The sequence below is a fragment of the Lampris incognitus genome, chromosome 1 (genome assembly GCF_029633865.1).
Source record: "Lampris incognitus isolate fLamInc1 chromosome 1, fLamInc1.hap2, whole genome shotgun sequence".
NCBI lineage: Eukaryota > Metazoa > Chordata > Actinopteri > Lampriformes > Lampridae > Lampris > Lampris incognitus.
The window spans coordinates 5,388,624-5,407,867 of NC_079211.1; the positions used below are offsets into that span (position 1 = coordinate 5,388,624).

General features: G+C 44.1%; 1 protein-coding gene across 3 annotated transcripts in view; it reads right to left on the reverse strand.

Moving 5' to 3' along the window:
* Positions 1 to 19,244, reverse strand: part of rnf130 (ring finger protein 130) — a 77,549-nt gene that overhangs the window by 47,199 nt on the left and 11,106 nt on the right. For all 3 annotated transcript variants that reach the window (XM_056275780.1, XM_056275772.1, XM_056275789.1), the window contains 2 exons: positions 7,733 to 7,983; positions 3,083 to 3,154 (listed from right to left, as the gene is read on the reverse strand). In XM_056275780.1, coding sequence (XP_056131755.1) covers positions 3,083 to 3,154; positions 7,733 to 7,983 — 323 coding nt within the window. The remainder of the gene's footprint in view (positions 1 to 3,082; positions 3,155 to 7,732; positions 7,984 to 19,244) is intronic.

Below are 19,244 nucleotides of genomic sequence, written 5' to 3' on the forward strand. Positions count from 1 at the left end.
GACCAACTCCAGTTCTTCTTTCCATTGCCTTGCTCAGGGGCACAGACAAGAGTATTAACCCTAACATGCATGTCTTTTTATGGTGGGAGGAAACGGGAGCACTTAGAGAAAACCCATGCCGACACGGGGAGAACATGCAAACTCCACACAGAACAGACCTGGGACGGCTGGGGGTTCGAACCCAAGACCTTGCTGTGAGGCAACTGTGGAAACTATTGGACAACATCCATTGCACTTTGTCCGTCTTGGGAGAAAGATCCCTCCTCTGTTGCTCTCCCTGAGGTTTCTCCCTACTTTTTCTCCATGTTAAAGGTTGTTTTTTTTAGGGAGTTGTTCCTCATCCAATGTGAGGGTCTAAGGACAGGATGTGTTGCTGTAAAGCCCCTGAGGCAAATTTGTAATTTGTGATATTGGGCTACACACATAAAATTGACTTGACTTGACCCATGTGCTGCAAAACTTCCTGATTCACTATCCCGGCATCATCCAACCTTATCTCTCTCATTTCCTTCATTCATCAGCCCCTCGAAGTACCTCTTCCACCTTCTCAACACACTCTTCTTGCTTGTCAGCACATTTCCATCTCTATCCTTCATCACCCGAACCTGCTGCACATCTGTCCTAGCTCGCTCCCTGTGTCCAGATTTGGGTTTGGGGGGAAAGGAATTAAAAAAAAAAAAAAAAAAAAAAAAAAACTTTGGCCTCCAGTCTCTCAGGATAACATGCATTTGTTTTAAAGTTTCATAAACAACACATTTTAACCACTACTCTTTCTTTTAGCCCTAAGTTTAGCTAGTATTATCAATTTTGCATGAAAGCTGATAATTGTTATTTTAGAAGTGGTCAAATGATTCTGTTATGGGAAATGCTGTGGACAACAGTAACAGTAGACTCAGGGCACACAGCAGGATCAGCAATATCAATAAAACTCGGTTCCATACAGCACTGGCACCTTAACGACTGTTAGCCCACTGTATGCAGGCGGGGAGGCAGGCATCCATGTTTTAAGGAAATCAAGCTTCGAATAACTTATTTGTACACTGTCAACAACCACCTGAAATTATCATTCATACAAAACGTATAGATTTAGGATATACTCTGCTCTTATTTACATAAATGTATACAGTTAATATCAGAAATCTAAAAAAAAAAGGAATGAGACAAGCACTTGAACGAATCAAGTTCAAATTGAGCGAGATACTGTGGAATTACTTATTGTTTTCAGACTTGGGTTTCCGCAGCAAGCTAATGTAGAAGAAGAGGAATTGGTGTGATTAGAAATAATTAAAGCTAAGACATCATTGCTCAAATTCAGATTCAGAACTTTGTGCTTTCATGCATCCTCACGGTTCAGAGCTCTGAACGGGTACACACATTCGAGTCACAGAAATCCATCTGTCAGCAAGTGATTCAATTTCAAATCCACTCTGGCTACACGTTGGCCGACAACCCAGGCAGCCATTTTTTAATTAATATTGTCAACATAGGCCGTTCTTCCCTTCAAGAAAAACCCCCTTTTTCTCCCTGACCCGTGACCCTTTCTCATCGTTCTTCTGGTACGCTGACATGTGCAGTGTTTAGGCTGCTACTCACGCAAACCGCCGTCACCAATCCCCCATCAATCATCTGCTTCTTCATCTATCAATTTGATGACTTCATCTGATCCCTGAACCTGCTGTGGCCTCGAGGTGGTTGCATTAAATTACAGCTAGAGTCTATCTGTAATAAATCTGATCAAATGATAACCTCCCTCAGGGTCACCCGGTGCTGAAACTGCCGCATAAGTCAAAGATAAGACTACAAATCCACCTCCACCCAGGGTTTAACGCACTCCCGTTCCTCAAGAAACGATGTTTGAACGTCCTTGAGCAAATCGATGAATTCATAAGCTTCAGTTGTAAACGTGTGCTATCATTCTCCCTCTTCTAGATCTCTGGACAGGGTTTTCATGGAGCAGACACAATACGTCAAACATATTTTATTGTCTTTACGCACAAACGGTGCCCAGCAGCACAGAAGGACTTACAGAGTGGCGATGGTCAAGAAATGTGTAACGGTGGTTTCAGGATTTCCTGGACTATATGACGCAAGGATAGATAGATCGATGGATCGATGGATGGATTGATTGATGGATTTTGCACGCATGTTACGTACCTCATTTTTATATCCTAGTAAAATGGGAAGTGATGGAATTACACAATATAGTTCTTTAAGACTTAGATGAACTTCAAAAAGTGTAACTTTATATGCAGTTTAACTTTGGTCGATTTTATTTACAATAATCTTTAGGGGTGTCATTAATTGCGAAAACTTAATTATGAGGAAATTGATTTTTGATTAAATAAATTCATGATTTTGGTTGGTTCCATTGAAACATGAATAAAGTACAGTATTTCTCACATGTTGGCATTTTGACTTTATCTCAATAATGGTATTCATTTTTTTTATAAAATCTTTAGTGCATTGCCAGTCAAGGGTGCCAATACATCTTGAGCCCACTGTATACTTTGACTTTGAACAGCTTGATTTCATCTTAAATTTAAACTTTATTATACAACTAAGTTCTAAATCTATTTTTGTACAATCTTTCATTGATTAAAATATGTGCTTGGTAATATGTTCATATTATATATTTTTAGTATTATATTTCATGTCTCTGTACCAATTTGCCGACTTAGCTTATGTAGCTAATGCTAACATGAGACATGTGATACAAACATCTGTTTCTTCTGAGCATCTGTCCTGCTTGGGTTCTCAAAGCTGCTGCACTGACAAGCTTGGAATTCAAAGATGGGAACTCCAAAGCGGGAAAATACAATATAAAGTCTATGTACATTATCCTGCAGGGAGGTGTGGCCCAACACACAACATCTAAACACGATAGCTGGATCATTTGAAAATTCTCCACAATCTTCAACCAACAGGATTTAATGGAACTGACTCTGGTACTGGAAACACAGATTGGGGGATGCCCGATACACTAAACAAGGAGGATAATTTACAACCATAACTGTGAGGCTATTTCTGTGTTGTCTGAAAGATGAGAGATCAAGGAGTGGTAAGACTGTTAAGAGAGTTTTACCTTATCTCCTTTCTTCACCGTCCTCGTCGTCAGCTTACTGATGGCCTTTTTAGCTGCATCACCAAGACGGCGCTGAAAAATGAAGTGGGAATTAAAGACAATGGGGGGGGGGGGGTCAATTTCATTGATTCTGTCTCTAGTTCTAGTTCTGCTCATCAAAGTAGTTTATTCATAGGTTATTCAATCTCTCTTTTCATTCTTCTGATGTCGGTCATGTCCCTACAACATTACCCTTAAATTACTACGAATAGATTAAACACTCGTTAAACTTTGAATTCTAATTTTACAGTCATGAAAAATGCCATTTATATACAGTGGTGCGTGAAAGTTTGTGAACCCTCTAGAATTTTCTATAATGCTGCATAAATATGACCTAAAACAACACCAGATTTTCACACAAGTCCTAAAAGTAGATAAAGAGAACCCGATGAAACAAATGAGACAAATATTATACTCGGTCATTTATTTATTGAGGAAAATGATCCAATATTACATATCTGTGTGGCAAAAGTATGTGAACCTCTAGGATCAGCAGTTGATTTGAAGGTGAAATTAAGAGTCAGGAGTTTTCAATCAATAGGATGACAATCAGGTGTGAGTGGGCACCCTGTTTTATTTAAAGAACAGGGCGCTGTGATGGCCTGGCGGCCTGTCCAGGGTGTCTCCCCGCCTGCCACCCAACGACTGCTGGAATAGGCTCCAGCATCCCCGTGACCCTGAGAACAGGATAAGCAGTTCATCTAATGAATGAATGGATGGATCTATCAAAGTCTGATCTTCACAACACATGTTTGTGGAAGTGCATCATGGCAAGAACAAAGGAGATTTCTGAGGACCTCAGAAAAAGTGTTGTTGATGTTCATCAGGCTGGAAAAGGTTACAAAACCATATCTAAAGAGTTTGGACTCCACCAATCCACAGTCAGACAGGTTGTGTACAAATGGAGGAAATTCAAGACCATTGTTACCCTCCCCAGTAGTGGTCGACCATCAAAGAAGTTCTGACCTTAATCCAATCGAAATGTTGTGGAAGGGCCTGAAGCGAGCAGTTCATGTGAGGAAACCCACCAACGTCTCAGAGTTGAAGCTGTTCTGTATGGAGGAATGGGATAAAATTCCTCCTAGCCGATGTGCAGGACTGATCAACAGTTACCAGAAACGTTTAGTTGCAGTTATTGCTGCACGGGGGGGGGGGGGGGTCACACCAGATACTGAAAGCAAAGGTTCACATACTTTTGCCACTCACAGATATGTAATATTGGATAATTTTCCTCAATAAATAAATGACCAAGTATAATATTTTTGTCTGATTTGTTTAATTGGGTTCTCTTTATCTACTTTTAGGACTTGTGTGAAAATCTGATGACGTTTTAGGTCATATTTATGCAGAAATACAGAAAATTCTAAAGGGTTCATAAACTTTCAAGCACCACTGTAGTCAATTTTAACATACCAGCAAAGTATCAAGCACGTTCTGCATCTAAATGAAGGTGACTAAGCAGTTGAAAAGCAGCGCAACCACTTTACAATACACCCTGTGACATTCATTGACTTTCCATGTTCATCTGCTCCCTCATTGAAATGGTGAATGAAGTTTCATCACCAGGAGCTCTCTGGAGATGAACTGGAAGAGGAATCATATTGCTCAGCGAACTTGAGAGATATACAGAATCTAAATATTGTTCCGCATCTTGCCATATAAACACTGAATTGGGGGCACTATGATAACTAGGGCTGCCGGAGGCAATGAAAATAGTGCATCGTTTCAAAGTTTAAAAATATTGGAGGTGTTTCCTCCCTTGTCATGAATTTATCTGACTGTAATGATCACAGTTTGTTATCTTTAGTGAAACTGAACCACTGAGCGTTTGCGCTGGTCAGCTGTGTGGTAAACAGTAGAAACAGTACACAAGCTGTGTTCACACATGATGGAACACATGATGGAGATGTTCGGTCAGCGGGTCTGGCAATCAACTTAATTAATTTAAAAAAATGTTTTCCCATGTTTCCTCCCCAATTGTATCTGGCCAATTACCCCACTCTTCTAAGCTGTCCCGGTCTCTGCTCCACCCCCTCTGCTGATCCGGGGAGGGCTGCAGACTACCACATGCCTCCTCCAATACATGTGGAGTCGCCAGCCGCTTCTTTTCACCTGACTTTGAGGAGTTTCACCAAGGGGACATAGTGCGTGGGAGGATCATGCTACTCCCCCCAGTTCCCCCTCCCCCCCAAACAGGCGCTCTGACCGACCAGAGGAGGCGCTAGTGCAGCGACCAGGACACTTACCCACATCCAGCTTCCCACCCGCAGACACGGCCAATTGTGTCTGTAGGGACGCCCGACCAAGCTGGAGGTAACACAGGGATTCGAACCGCCGATCCCCATGTTGATAGGCAACGGAATAGACCGCCACGCTACCCAGATGCCCGCAGTCAACTTAATTTATAGACTTTGTTCAATGCATTTCATTTCTTTTGCAAGTAAACTTCAGGACTTGATAAGCAGCTTTGAAACTCATGTTTCTTAATGACTACCAGTTCTTGGAAATTTGGAAGTAGTTCCAAGTAAGAGCTCATTTTTGATATCCAACCTCTAAGGGATGGATATCAAAAACCAGGGTTTCCACAGCAGTAGAAAAAGAAAAGGAAGACAAAGAGAAGAAGAGAGAACAGTCAATGTGAATAGAAAGTCCTGTGCTACATGGAAGAAAGTTGAGCCTTATTCAGAAAAGAAGACTATCGTTTGTTTTGTTTTCTTTGTTGGATTTCCCCCCTTTTTCTCTCAATTGTACGTGGCCAATTACTCCACTCTTCCGAGCCATCCCAGTCACTGCTCCACCCCCTCTGCCCATCCGGGGGGGCTGCAGACTACCACACGCCTCCTCTAATACATGTGGAGTCACCAGCCGCTTCTTTTCACCAGACAGTGAGGAGTTTCACCAGGGGGACATAGCGCATGGGAGGATCACGCCATTCCCCCCAGTTCTCCCTCCCACCCCGGACAGGCACCCCGACTGACCAGAGGAGGTGCTAGTGCAGCGACCAGGACACATACCCACATCCGGCGTCCCACCCACAGACGCAGACAATTGTGTCTGTAGGGACGTCCGACCAAGCCGGAGGTAACGCGGGGATTCGAAGTGGCGATCCCCGTATTGGTAGGCAACAGAATAGACCGCTATGCTACACCCCTAGAATAGAGGACTATCTTACCATTCTGTGATATGTTCATAAATTTACAAGGAGAACTAAATGACAGGATGGTTGGACCTGGAGTTAAAGGGACTCTTAAGTTAATAGGTGTACAGCAGGGATTCAAATTCAGTGAATGTTAGATTATGAACATTGCTGGTTGTTTTAGGCCCATAACTCATTATTTCAAATAAGCCAGTCCCTTCTATTTTTACCCAGCCTGCTGCTTAAGAGATGTGAAATGTTTCCTGGCCACAATTTCTATTCAATCTTTCTCCTTAAGAGTGACAAATAAGTTTAAGGTTAATGAGGTTAGACAAGGTTAAAAAAAATAATTAAAGCTTCTGATAGCCAAAAGAAGGGGGTATTATACTTGTTTTTTAGGCTACCCCACGCCTCGTCACATGATCCCCTTTACTTTCTGTTGGTTATCCATGTTGGTGGATACTGACAGTGGTATTCTTACACCCAACTCTCCCAACACACATGAACATAGTGTAGTGCCGATGAGCAGGGCATTAAACCAGCAATCACTAAAGTAGAGATGTTGAGTAAAACAATACAAGACTGGTTGTACAGGGCAGCTCCCCATCGCCGACTGTAAAAGACTGTGGTTACATAAATGTATGGCCATAAATCACATCCTTATCCTCTCCCCGACCTTCTCCTCCTCCTCCTCCTCCTCCTCCTCACTGTGTCACATGACCAGGAGTGGCCAAGAAGAGCAGGTATCTTGAGGTGGGGGTGAGTTGTGGCGCTGAGAGCTGACGTGTAGGCTGGATGCATTGCGGAGCTGCTCCGTAATGCTTTCAGGATCAATTAGCGCATCAAATTTTCATGGCTACTTCCTGTCATTGTCCCGATTAGCCAGGAAGCTGGGTGGGGGCTGGGCACTGAGAACAGTGGGAGTTGGCAGGATAAGGAAGTGCAATGAAAAACATCCCTTTCAGATTGTATGACCTGGCTGAGCCCCCAAAATTGAGGTCAGTGGGTCACATAATCATTCAAAATTTGATTTAACAAAAATATTTGATTCTGGTCTGGTCTGGCAATGTTACTACCAATGACAGATGTTAAGCTTGAATCAGTATACTTCTTATTGCAACAAACAAACCAACAGCAAAATGCAACATGTGGTAAGGGTACATTTTATGAAAGGCGTTGTCAAACAGTGCATGTTTGATACTTCTCTTTTATTGGCTGTGTGACCTGGCTGCTTTAGCTGCAATATACCACTGTTTTACTGACTGTGTTACCTTTCTGTGTTGTCTACCATAGGTGTACTACCTACCAGTTTTAGTTAGCATGTTGTCAGGCTGTTTTAGCAAGCATGTCACCTAGCTCTTTCAATAGGGACATTAGATAGTTTCCTTAACTAGCGTGTTACTTGGCAGTTTTTTCACATGTTAAATGGTTGCATTATCTGGCATGTTACCTGTCTGTGTTAGCTAGCATGTTACCTGGCTGCGGTCTCGTGCATTGGTGTAGCGGATCTTCTGGATGAAGTAAAATATAAGCCAGGCTGATGAGATGATCATCAGAACGATGAAAGAGATGGAAACGAAGACCAGTGAGCCTCGGTTGATGTTCTTGGCTGGCCCGCGCTGGCCCACCACAATGCTGACCAGAACCGTCAGGTTACGCTCCAAGTGAGCCAGGATTTCCTTCCCATAAGCCTCAGTTATCATCACCGCCACTGTCTCGCCCGTCCCTGGAGAGGAGATTGCTTCATCACTGTCAGATCACCACTGAGGATGCATATGCTCTCCTCCATGCTGCTATGGAACATTCATACCATGCTACTGTCCTCTTAAATTTTTTTCCTCTTAATTTATCCTTTATTTAGCCAGGAAGGTCCCATTGAGATACAAGATCTCTTCTTCCAGGGAGTCCTGGAAATACAAATGTAAATTCAGGTTTGAAAAGTGATCTACAGGCATATCTTTTTTTTCTATTCATATTAGATCTACAGCATACCCATTTTTCTAGTACTACATCACTGCTTGCTATTCATCTTCTGACTTCCATTCACAACTGTCAACAGACATTGTCAAAAGGTTCCAAGTCAATTTCAATGGACGCTCACCTCCATTTTTCTGGATGGAAAAAAAATAGAGCGTTTCCTGCTGCACAGTTAGAGGTAGGGTTATATGCAAGGACCAGGGTAAAATACTCTTTGTGTACTTAATTTGTTCCACACAGGAGTGTTTTTTTTTTACATGTTTCACCAAACTCACTCAACAGTGACAATAATGAAACCTTTCAGTCCAATCAATAAAATGTAAAACATTTAAACAGCAGCAAATAAGCCATCTCTACACTAGACACACAAGTCAGCCTCAATGCTTCGCTCGGCTAGATTGGTAGGCGGAGATCTTCGATTGTCTGGTATCGCGAGACTATCTCTACATAATCTCTTCTTGCCATCTCTCTAACTTTCGTTTCTTTCTTTCTCTCTCCATCTTTTCAATCTCGCTTGTCTTTCTTTTTATTCCCTCTCCCTCTTCTCTTTCTCATTTTCTCTCCTCTCTGCTCTTCCCTAGTTCTCCATCACCTCAGTATCCGAGCCAATATATTCAAGTGCATCACGAATGGGCTGCCTGTCAAACCTGATGGAAGGGTGGGCCTCTGAGGCACATCAGAGTGTCTCAGCCAATCAGATCAGATAGAATTGATGGCTCCAGATTGGCCGTTCTTCAGTCGAGATTTTACCCAGAGTCTTTCCTGAAAGCCTATGGGTGTTTTTTTGTTTTTGTTTTTTTGTTTTTTTTGCCTTCTGTTAAGATATGGAGCAGCAGTCACGTCACAGGGGCTCATTGATCTCTGTGCCCTTCAGCATGCTGACTCAGCAGAGGGGATGGGGGGATGGGGGGGTCACCTTGGTTCTGGGAGAGATTACATGTATAGAGAGAAGGGCTTGATAGGAGTTGGGGGGTTACAGAGAAAGGATAAGAGCCACATGCTGCTGATTTGATTTGAAGCTTTCCCACTGCACCATAATGGTCTGTTATAGCAATAGCAGAAAACCATCACAGCCCAGCACATCATCTGCAATGTTCCTACAAGACATGAAAGTAAGGAGGTCTACTTTCCTTCATGGTCTCCAGTAGACCAGTGTAACAGAAAAAAATCATCAGGGAATATATTTCTTTTTATTATAACTTGATGTTTTCATCCCAATCCCTAAAATCACTACCAAAACAGATACATTTGATGTGGTTATTTGCATCTACTCTGTTATTAAGGTTGTCAGCTAAAGGCAGCTATTCAGAGGCCATTTCCCACAAGATAACTTGGACCGATGGTCAAGGAACACTTAAAAACACCTATAATGGGATAGGATAGCTACAAAATGAGGAACAACAGTGCAAGTTGATTTAAAAAATTCATTTGACTTTGAAATTTTTAATTAATTTGTTTGAGCCATTTCTTCAAAGACGTCTGACAGGGCCCTAGTACATGGCATTTTTGGCCATCTAGTTAGGGTAAAGTTGTCAACATATAACATATCTTATGATGATTCCATTGATTTCTATACTTAATTACTGTATGCACAATGTCATGTAAATAAGTCGAACTATCATTACAATTTCTGTAACACAGTAAACAGATTTAGTTTTGGTTTGTAAAACCTCACATAGAAATACCGAAAAGCTGAATCTACTCTAAATACAGCAGCTAAGCAATTCTTAGTTCAAACAAGCTTACATGCTAGTTTTGTTGTGTGTGCTTGTGTATGGGACTACATACACAATAGGAGTGATTTGTGACAGAAGGGTACCAGCAAGAGTTAAAGGGAAGGTTTACAAGATGGTAGTGAGACCAGCTATGTTATATGGTTTGGAGACAGTGGCACTGACGAAAAGATAGGAGGCGGAGCTGGAAGTGGCAGAGTTGAAGATGCTAAGATTTTCATTGGGAGTGACGAAGAAGGACAGGATTAGGCACAAGCATATTAGAGGAACAGCTCAGGTTAGACGGTTTGGAGACAAGGCAAGAGAGGCAAGATTGAGATGGTTTGGACATGTGTGGAGGAGAGATGCTGGGTATATTGGGAGAAGGATGCTGAATATGGAGCTGCCAGGGAAGAGGAGAAGACGAAGGCCAAAGAGGAGGTTTATGGATGTGGTGAGGGAGGACATGCAGGTGGCTGGTGTGACAGAGGAAGACGCAGAGGACAGGAAGAGATGGAAACGGATGATCCGCTGTGGCGCCCCCTAACGGGAGCAGCCAAAAGTAGTAGTGGTAGTAGTAGTTGTGCAAGGGACTACATGATGACAGGGTCCAGACCACTGGTCAATTAATCAATCAGTCATCATCATCATCATCATCATGACTATATTGCACCATTAGGTTGAGAATATATGATCTGGGTGTTAATGGAAGACTTATTTCTCTTTGTTTTCAAGGCAGGCATTCAAAAATGGTAGCCTACGGGTCCTGAAGCACAGGATGGTCAGGCCCTTCCAGCCAATTCCATAAATGAACTGGATCTGGCTTAAATCACTGGTTTTACCAGTGGCTTAGAAGAGACAGTCTATATATATACTTATTGACTAAGTCTATATGTTCAAATGACAGCATTACTCAAAATGTTGAGAATTAAGTGACGTTCATATAGAACAAAGTCATCATTGCACTGTCATGAAGCCGTTTCTTGTTCCTTTTGCGTTCTTTTTTAATCAAACAGGTAAAAGCGTGATAGCCTACTCATGTTGCAGTAAAAAGTCAGCTAATGTATAGCTTTGGTTTTTAACATGACAGGAGACTTTAGAACTCAACTGAGGTTTCTGCCTCAGAAAAGATGAGTTACTGAGCCAACTACATGAAAGTTTTGACGGATCACCGAGTCTCCGCCTACTACATGTTTCTTCTCCGTGGATTGTCACCTTGTTGTGGTGGAGAAGCTTGCGTGGTCCTGCAATCCCAAGAGCAATGCTGTCTGGAGCTATGCTCCGGGTAGGGTCACCCATGGTGGTAAGGTCAAGGGGGAGGTCCCTGACAAAGAGCAATCCAATCAAGACCTCAACGGTGGAACAGGCAAAGGATGATGGCTGACTTTAGGGAAGCATCACAACGGCCAGGAAGGCAGATGAAGGCTGTAGCAGAAATAGGCCCCCAGTTGTCTTGGACTCCATGCCACTGGATCCTGACCCAGATCTGTCAAGGATCATGTGGTGACTGTCTGTGCACCAGTCTCCCCATGTTAAGGCGTCCTCCATAAAGGGAATCCACCCCAACATCCCGGATTAAGTCCTATGTCTTTATGCATGCTCAATAATCCAGGTAAGGTAATCAAAGAAAGTTGAATCAGTTCATCTGGACACGTTTATTGACAGAAACATTTCATCACTCATCTAAGTGACCTCTTCAGTCTAAACTGACCGCAGGTATCCCCACCCTTATTAACAATACAGTTGCATAACTACCGAAACCAACAATCAGTTTCATATGCAAATAGGCATGACCGCATCCTATATAATCCATATACTATACTGCAGTCAGTTTAGACTGAAGAAGTCACTTAGATGAGAGATGAAATGTTTCTGTCAATAAACATTGTGTCCAGATGAACTGATTCAACTTACTTTGATTAAGTCCTGTGGTGACCGGCAAGTGGTGACGGGGCCAGGATTGTGAGATCTTCTTCATGAGCCGGCACATCAGGCGGTGGGTGCTAGATTCAGTTACTGGGCTCTTGGAACAAGGTAGAAAGAGCCCTTCGGTAGCTGCACCCACGACTGAGCAGTGCTCTTTAGGATCCACTCTGCTCACCCCACCTGGGGAAGGGGCTAAAAAAGGAGCCTAAAATAGTTTGCCTCAAACCTCTTGACTGGATTACCATGTCCAGCGGGATCACCACATGCAGTCAGAAACATAGAAACATGAACTTTGGATCCTGGAATGTGCACTCACTGATGGATAGTGCAACCAGTAACAGACCAGAGAAGAGAGCTTTGATCATCACTAGAGAACTGAAGAGATGCCGGATTGACATAGCTGCCCTTTCTGAAAGCTGACGGGCAGACAAAGGACAACTGAAAGAGGAGAAGTGTGGCTACACTTCCTTCTTGAAAGAAAAAGCTGCTGATGAGCCCAGGATCCATGGCGTTGGATTTGTCATCAAGAACCAGATCATCAGCCACCTGTCTGAACTTCCTGTGGGGATCAGTGAGCGTCTCATGACCATCTGTCTGGTGCTTGTCAACAACCAGATGGCGACAGCTGTGAGTGCCTATGCCCCTACTTTAGACTCTGAAGAGGAAGTAAAAGATACCTTCTACACTTGCTTAGATGATACTGTCAAGAATCCCCAAGGAGGATAAGATTATTCCCCTAGGACGCCAGCGTCGGCTGGGATCAACACCTCTGGAAGGGCACAATAGGAAAGGAAGGCATCGGGAACATCAATTCCAATGGAGTTCTGTTTCTTATAAAATGTGCTCAGTATGACCTTACCATCACTAACACTCTGTTTCACCAGAAAAACAAATTTGAGGCATCTTGGGAGACACCCCTGCTCCCAACAGTGGATTCTTCTTGACTATGCCATTGTATGAATCTGGGACTGCCGTGATGTGAACATCACAGGGCTGTAATTGACGCAGATGACTGTTGGACAGATCATTGTCTCATCTGCTCCACAATGTCCATCAGAGTCAAGAGGAAGAGAAGGTTTCAAACGAAGCAGATCCAGCCAAGACTGAACCTCGAAAGTCTGAACAAAATTGCCATCCAGTAGCGACTTCAAGCCTCTCTTCGGGAAACCCTCCAATAGGAATATCCTGATGACAACAACGCCTTTACTTTCTTAGGAAGCTTAAAAAATACCAGCTCAAACATCAACTGCTTGTTCTGTTTTACGCAGCCATTATCCAATCCATCAAAACATCTTCTATTACAGTATGGTACGGTGGCACAGACAGCCAAACACAAAAAAAACTGCAGCGGATTGTCAACAAGGCATCCAAAATCATAGGCAACCCACTCCCCTCAGTTGAATCTCTACATACTAACCAGACTGTAAAGCGAGCAAAGATCATCTCTGACCCCTCACATCCTGCTCATTATCTCTTCGAGCTCCTTCCCCCAGGGAGACGCTACAGGTCACTGTCCACTAAGACCAAACGCTTCACAGTTTTTTTCCCCTAGCCATCAGGACTCTGAATTCCTCCCTATAATCCTCTCCTCACACACCATTGGCATACGTAAATACCAACATTCACCGTAATTGTTATGCGTGATATTTTTATTTCTATTATTGTGTAACTGTATTGTTCGTGATAATATGTGGAGTGTGTGTTGTAGAGTTTAATGTGTACCAAAAACAAATTCCACCGGCCTTGGTCATGTGGCTAATAAAACAACCTACTCTACTCTACTCTACTCTACACTGAGAAGCACTGGAGCTTGCTCAAATCCACCATCCTTGACAACTGCAAAACCATCCTTGGATATAAGTCCAGAAAACACCAGGACTGGTTTGATGAGAATGACACAGAGACAGACCAGCTCATCTCCAAGAAAAGGAAAGCCTTTCGTACCTGGCAAAATGATGTAACCTGCCAAGGCTAAAAGAGTGGCTCACTCCGGAGCCAAAGCAGACGTCCAGAGATGGGTGAGGGAACGTAAGAACTCTTGGTGTACAGAAAAGGCTCTGGAAATTCAGCAACTGACAGACTTGGGTGACACCAGAGGTTTTTTCAGTGCTATTAAGGCCGTTTATCATCCAAGCAGCCACGGTTTAAACCCTCTGTGCTCAAAGTATGGGCAGGAGCTGCTGAAGGACAATGAGTCCATTACCGCCTGATAGAAGGAGCACTTCCAGGAGCTCCTCAACCACAACAGCACAGCTGAACCAGACACTGCCAGCCACATTCCCAAGAGTCCCATCAATCAGAAAAGACATCGGGGAACCTCACACCATGACAGAGGTTCAAGATGCCATCAGGAGCCTTAAGAACAACAAGGCCGCTGGTCCAGATGGGATCCCAGCTGAGATCTTAAAGGTAGGTGAACCAGAGCTCCTGTACCACATCCATGACCTCCTCCTCAAGGCCTGGAAAAAAGAAGAACGTTCCTCAGAGCTCAGAGATGCTCTGATAGTGACCATATTCAAGAAAGGGGACAAGACAGAATGTGGAAACTACAGGGGCATCTCACTCCTGTCAACAACAGGCAAAGTCCTCGCTCGTGTCCTCGCAAACTGACTGCTACCACTGGCTGAGGAAGTATTCCCAGAATCTCAGTGTTGATTCTGCCCATCCAGAGGTACAGCACACATGATATTTATAACATGCCACCTCCAGGAAAGATGCTGTGAACAAAGGCAGCCTTTGTATATGGCTTTCATAGACCTGACAAAGGCTTTTGACTCAGTAGACTGCCAGGACCCGTGGAGCATGTGAAGTAGTTTTAGGGACACTACACTGTATAAGACAGAAGTTATTGAATACTTTTGTAGTATCTCCTTTTGGTGTTGCAGTTTTTAGACTGTCCCCGTGCACTTGGCTCACAACAAGTGTTCTGACAGTTTGCGCTACTCACTCTGTGGATTGTCACCTTGTCATGGTGGAGAAGCTTGCGTGGTCCTGAGATCCCAAGAGCAATGTCGCCTGGAGCTATGCTCCTGGTAGGGTTACCCATGGCGGTAAGGTATTTACAACATGCCAACTCCAAGAAAAATGCTGTGAACAAAGGCAGCCTTTGTACATGGCTTTCATAGACCTGACAAAGGCCTTTGACTCAGTAGAGTCCAGTGTTTCCCAACCCAGTCCTCAAAGAACCCCTATATATTGTATATTGAGGTTTCTACATAACGGCATGTCACTCACAGTGCTCAGCAACAGCAGCTCTGAGTCAGAACCCTTCACTGTGGAAACAGGGGTCAAACAAGGATACGTCATCGCACCCACCCTGTTTGTCATCTTTATTGCTGTCATACTCCCCTCATTGGCGAAGAGCTTCCACGGGGATCCCAATCCTATACAGAACTGATGAAAGGCTCTTCGACCTTGATAGGTTCAAGGCCAAGAGCAAAGTCTGCAACACCACCATCATGGAGCTTCAGCATACAGACGATAACGCCATCGCAGCACACTCCGCAGAAGACCTCCAGGATATTCTGAATGCCTTTGCCAAAGCATACAGAGCCCTGGGTCTAGCATTAAACATCAAGAAGACCCAGGTCCTCTATCAACCTCCACCTAACCACCCATCTACCCAGCCCAACACAAAAGTGGACAATACATTTATTGAAAATGTTGATCACTTCCCCTAACTCAGCAGCCTTCTCTCCTCAAAAGCTGACATCGACTCGGGTAAATCATCGCCTGAGTTGTGCCAGTGGCGCTTACGCCAGACTCAGGAAAAGAGTCTCTGAAGACTGAGACCTAAAGGCCCAAACAAAACTACTGGTCTAGAGAGCTGTTGTTCTCCTCACCCTGGTGTACAGAGCAGAGTCATGGACCACCTACAGCAGGCATCTGAGAGCCCTGGAACAATACCTCCAAAGATCCTTACGAAAGATCCTGAGGATCAGCTGGAAGGACAGATGCACCAACATCAGCGTTCTGGAAGAAGCCAACATGACTAGCATCACCGCCACAATAATGCAGCACCAACTCCAATGGACAGGCCATGTCAGTCGCATGTCCGACACACGTCTCCCCAAACAGATCCTGTTCTCCCAGCTGAAAGAAGGTCAGTGAGCTCCCAGCGGGCAAAAGAAACGTTTCAAGAACAATATCAAGACCAGTCTGAAGAAATTCAACATCACACTGAGCAACTGGAACACATTGCACTGGATAGGCACTCCTAGAAGAAATGAGTGCAGGAAGGAGATGCATGTCATGAAATGGAACTCCACTGTGCCACAGAGAAAAAGCGACAGCACCACAAGGAGAGGGAGACAAGGGCTCAATCACCACCACTACTTTCTCGTCCACACAAAGTATGTGGATCGCGGATCGGCCTCTACAGTCATCTGAAGACCCACAAGTAGACAACCCAACGGAAAGGACAGTCATATTTGCTTTAAGTGACCGCTGATGATGATGATGACTATATGTTAAGGGAAAAAAATGTATGAATGTGAGGTAGAGAGTGAGAAGGAATAGATCAAGTCTTGATGGTGGAGGAGCCACAACAAAGGTTGTGACTATCAGGTAGAGACTCGAATATTCTGCATTGTTTCCCTAAAACATATGTAATCTTTAAGTGTGTCATTGAGCTGTTATTGTGAACCCATTACTGTTTGTCTGCTCTTGCAACCCAAGTGGTTGCAAGAGCAGACAAGAGAATTAGGTTGCCACTTGCAACCTAATTCATGTCCATCTTCCCTGGAAGAGGGATTTTTTCCTCTGATGTTCTTCCTCAGGTTTCTCCCATTTTTTTGTGAAAAGGTAAACTTTCCTTGGAGTATTTCCTCACCCGAATCAAGAATCTAAGGGTTTTGTACATTGCAAACAATATAACTGTGATTACAAAGCCCTTTGACACTGAACTGTGATTTAGGGCTATACAAATAAAAATTGACTTGACTACTTGAAATCAAAGGCCATCATTTCTTGCCGAAAGGAATAAAAAAAATTTTTAATTGCAGTTTTTCCTTTATAAAACCAACTAGTTTGGCTGATAACCTGTGGGAAACACTGAAACTACCAGTATATGCATCAGTGCTGCAACAATAGCTGGTTGTGTTGAATAACTCAAACGGTGCCCGTTGTTGTTGTTGTCACACGGATTTTATCTTCACATTAACCAGACAGGCACCCTACACATACACACAAACACACACACAAACACACACACATAATAAAACCAGGCGTTGCATAGACCTGACAGGCTTCAGTTGTTTTCTGGGTCAGTCGATAGACAGCATAGAGAGGGGACAGTCAGTCAAAACAGTGGGCCAACGGAGATTAATGATTAGCTTCACGGGCTAACAGAACCACGCATAAACCCTGGCCTTTAGGCAAGCAGGCGTGAAGCAGGGTGACATGCCAACTATGGATGGATGAGGGGAGAGTTGAGAGAAGAGACAAAGGCTTTTCTTCCATGAAAAAACATCCAAACTGATTCATACTGCTGACCCTCTGTATCCCTCACCACCTCACATCCCGGTCCCGGCCAACCCTCTGTTAACACAGGATGCACCAAAATTCTGCCATCTTAAATCCAAATATCCATCCATTATCCAAACCACTTATCCTGCTCTCAGGGTCGCGGGGATGCTGGAGCGTATCCCAGCAATCACTGGGCAGCAGGTGGGGAGACACCCTGGACAGGCCACCAGGCCATCCCACACACATATTCATACCTCGGGACAATGTAGTAATGCCGATTCACCTGACCTACATGTCTTTGGACTGTGGGAGGAAACCAGAGCACCAGGAGGAAACCCACACAGACACGGGGAGAACATGCAAACTCCACACAGTAGACGACCCGGGACCACCCCCAAGGTTGGACGACCCCTGGGCTTGAACCCAGGACCTTCTTGCTGTGAGGTGACTGTGCTAACCACTGCGCCACCGTGCCGCATGCCATCTTAAAATATTGACTATATTAAAATAAACACTATTGGTTATTGATGGAGAAAGGAAGAATGCGAAAAACCTCACTGCTAATTATCCATCCACCCATTTTATGGCAGGAAGTAGACTGAATCAAACATTTAAGGATTGTCACAGAGGGATGATTTGTATACCAGTGTTGCTATTAACGACTTGATTAACAGCAATAGAATTTTCGATGCACTATCCATCTACAGCTGGCCACTAAGTGATGTCTGCAGGTTGTCTCTCCAGATACCTGCTGTGTAGAATACAGCATTGAAATGCTATTTGACTGAACTACTTGGCTGATTTTGAAGTTTTTACAATGACATTTTTGTTATACTGTAGCCTTTTCTCTGGACTTGGCTTGTTTTCCCATGGTGATTTACACATTTACCAATCCAGAGGATGTGATGCGACTCTATCGCTGCACCAAAGTCAAGACGAAGAAGCCTCATTTGCACAATGAGCAAATGTTAGTGATTAACACAGAGGACATCAAGCTAATGCTGCCATGGTAGGACACAATCATATTAGTTGTAGGGTTTTGTTTTGTTTTCCCCCCCCCCTTTTATCTCCCCAATTGTACTTGGCCAATTTTCCCACTCTTGAGCCAACCCAGTCGCTGCTCCACCCCCTCTGCCGACCCGGGGAGGGCTGCAGATACCACATGCCTCCTCTGATACATGTGGAGCCACCAGCCGCTTCTTCTCACCTGACAGTGAGGAGTTTTGCCAGGGGGGACATAGCGCGTGGGAGGACCATGCTATTCCCCCCCAGTTCCCTCTCCCCCCCAAACAGGCGCCCCGACCGACCAGAGGAGGCGCTAGTGCAGCGACCAGGACACAGACCTACATCAGGCTTCCCACCCACAGACACGGCCAATTGTGTCTGTAGGGACGCCCATCCAAGCCGGAGGTAACACGGGGATTCGAACCTGCAGTCCCCGTGTTGGTGGGCAACCGAACAGACCGCCATGCCTCCTGGACGCCATATTGGTTGTGTTTTAACACAGGATGCGCTGCATTGCTTTTGTTGCATAAAGGCCTGGTTCCCGACCAAATTGAAAGCATTTTTGGCAGCGAGACATCTGCCATTACTAGAAAGCCCCAGCCACCTGTCAATCACTTGTGTGACAGCGTTAGCAATTAGCTACACAACTCTTATCTATCTGACTCATTAGTTCTGATGATTGTGAAACAACATATCTCTTCTTATTACCTATACTACCATTTGTTTCTCTAAACATGGACAGGTGGAGAGGAATAGTTTTAAAGCTTTCTCCTCCATCTTTGTTGTAAATAGTTCAGTTGAGAAGGCCCACCCCTCTGCTCCTCTGATTGGACAGCAGAGAAAAAGCGGCAGTGATGTAGGACATGCTTTCAACTTCAGGTAATCAGTGTTTCTTAAAAAA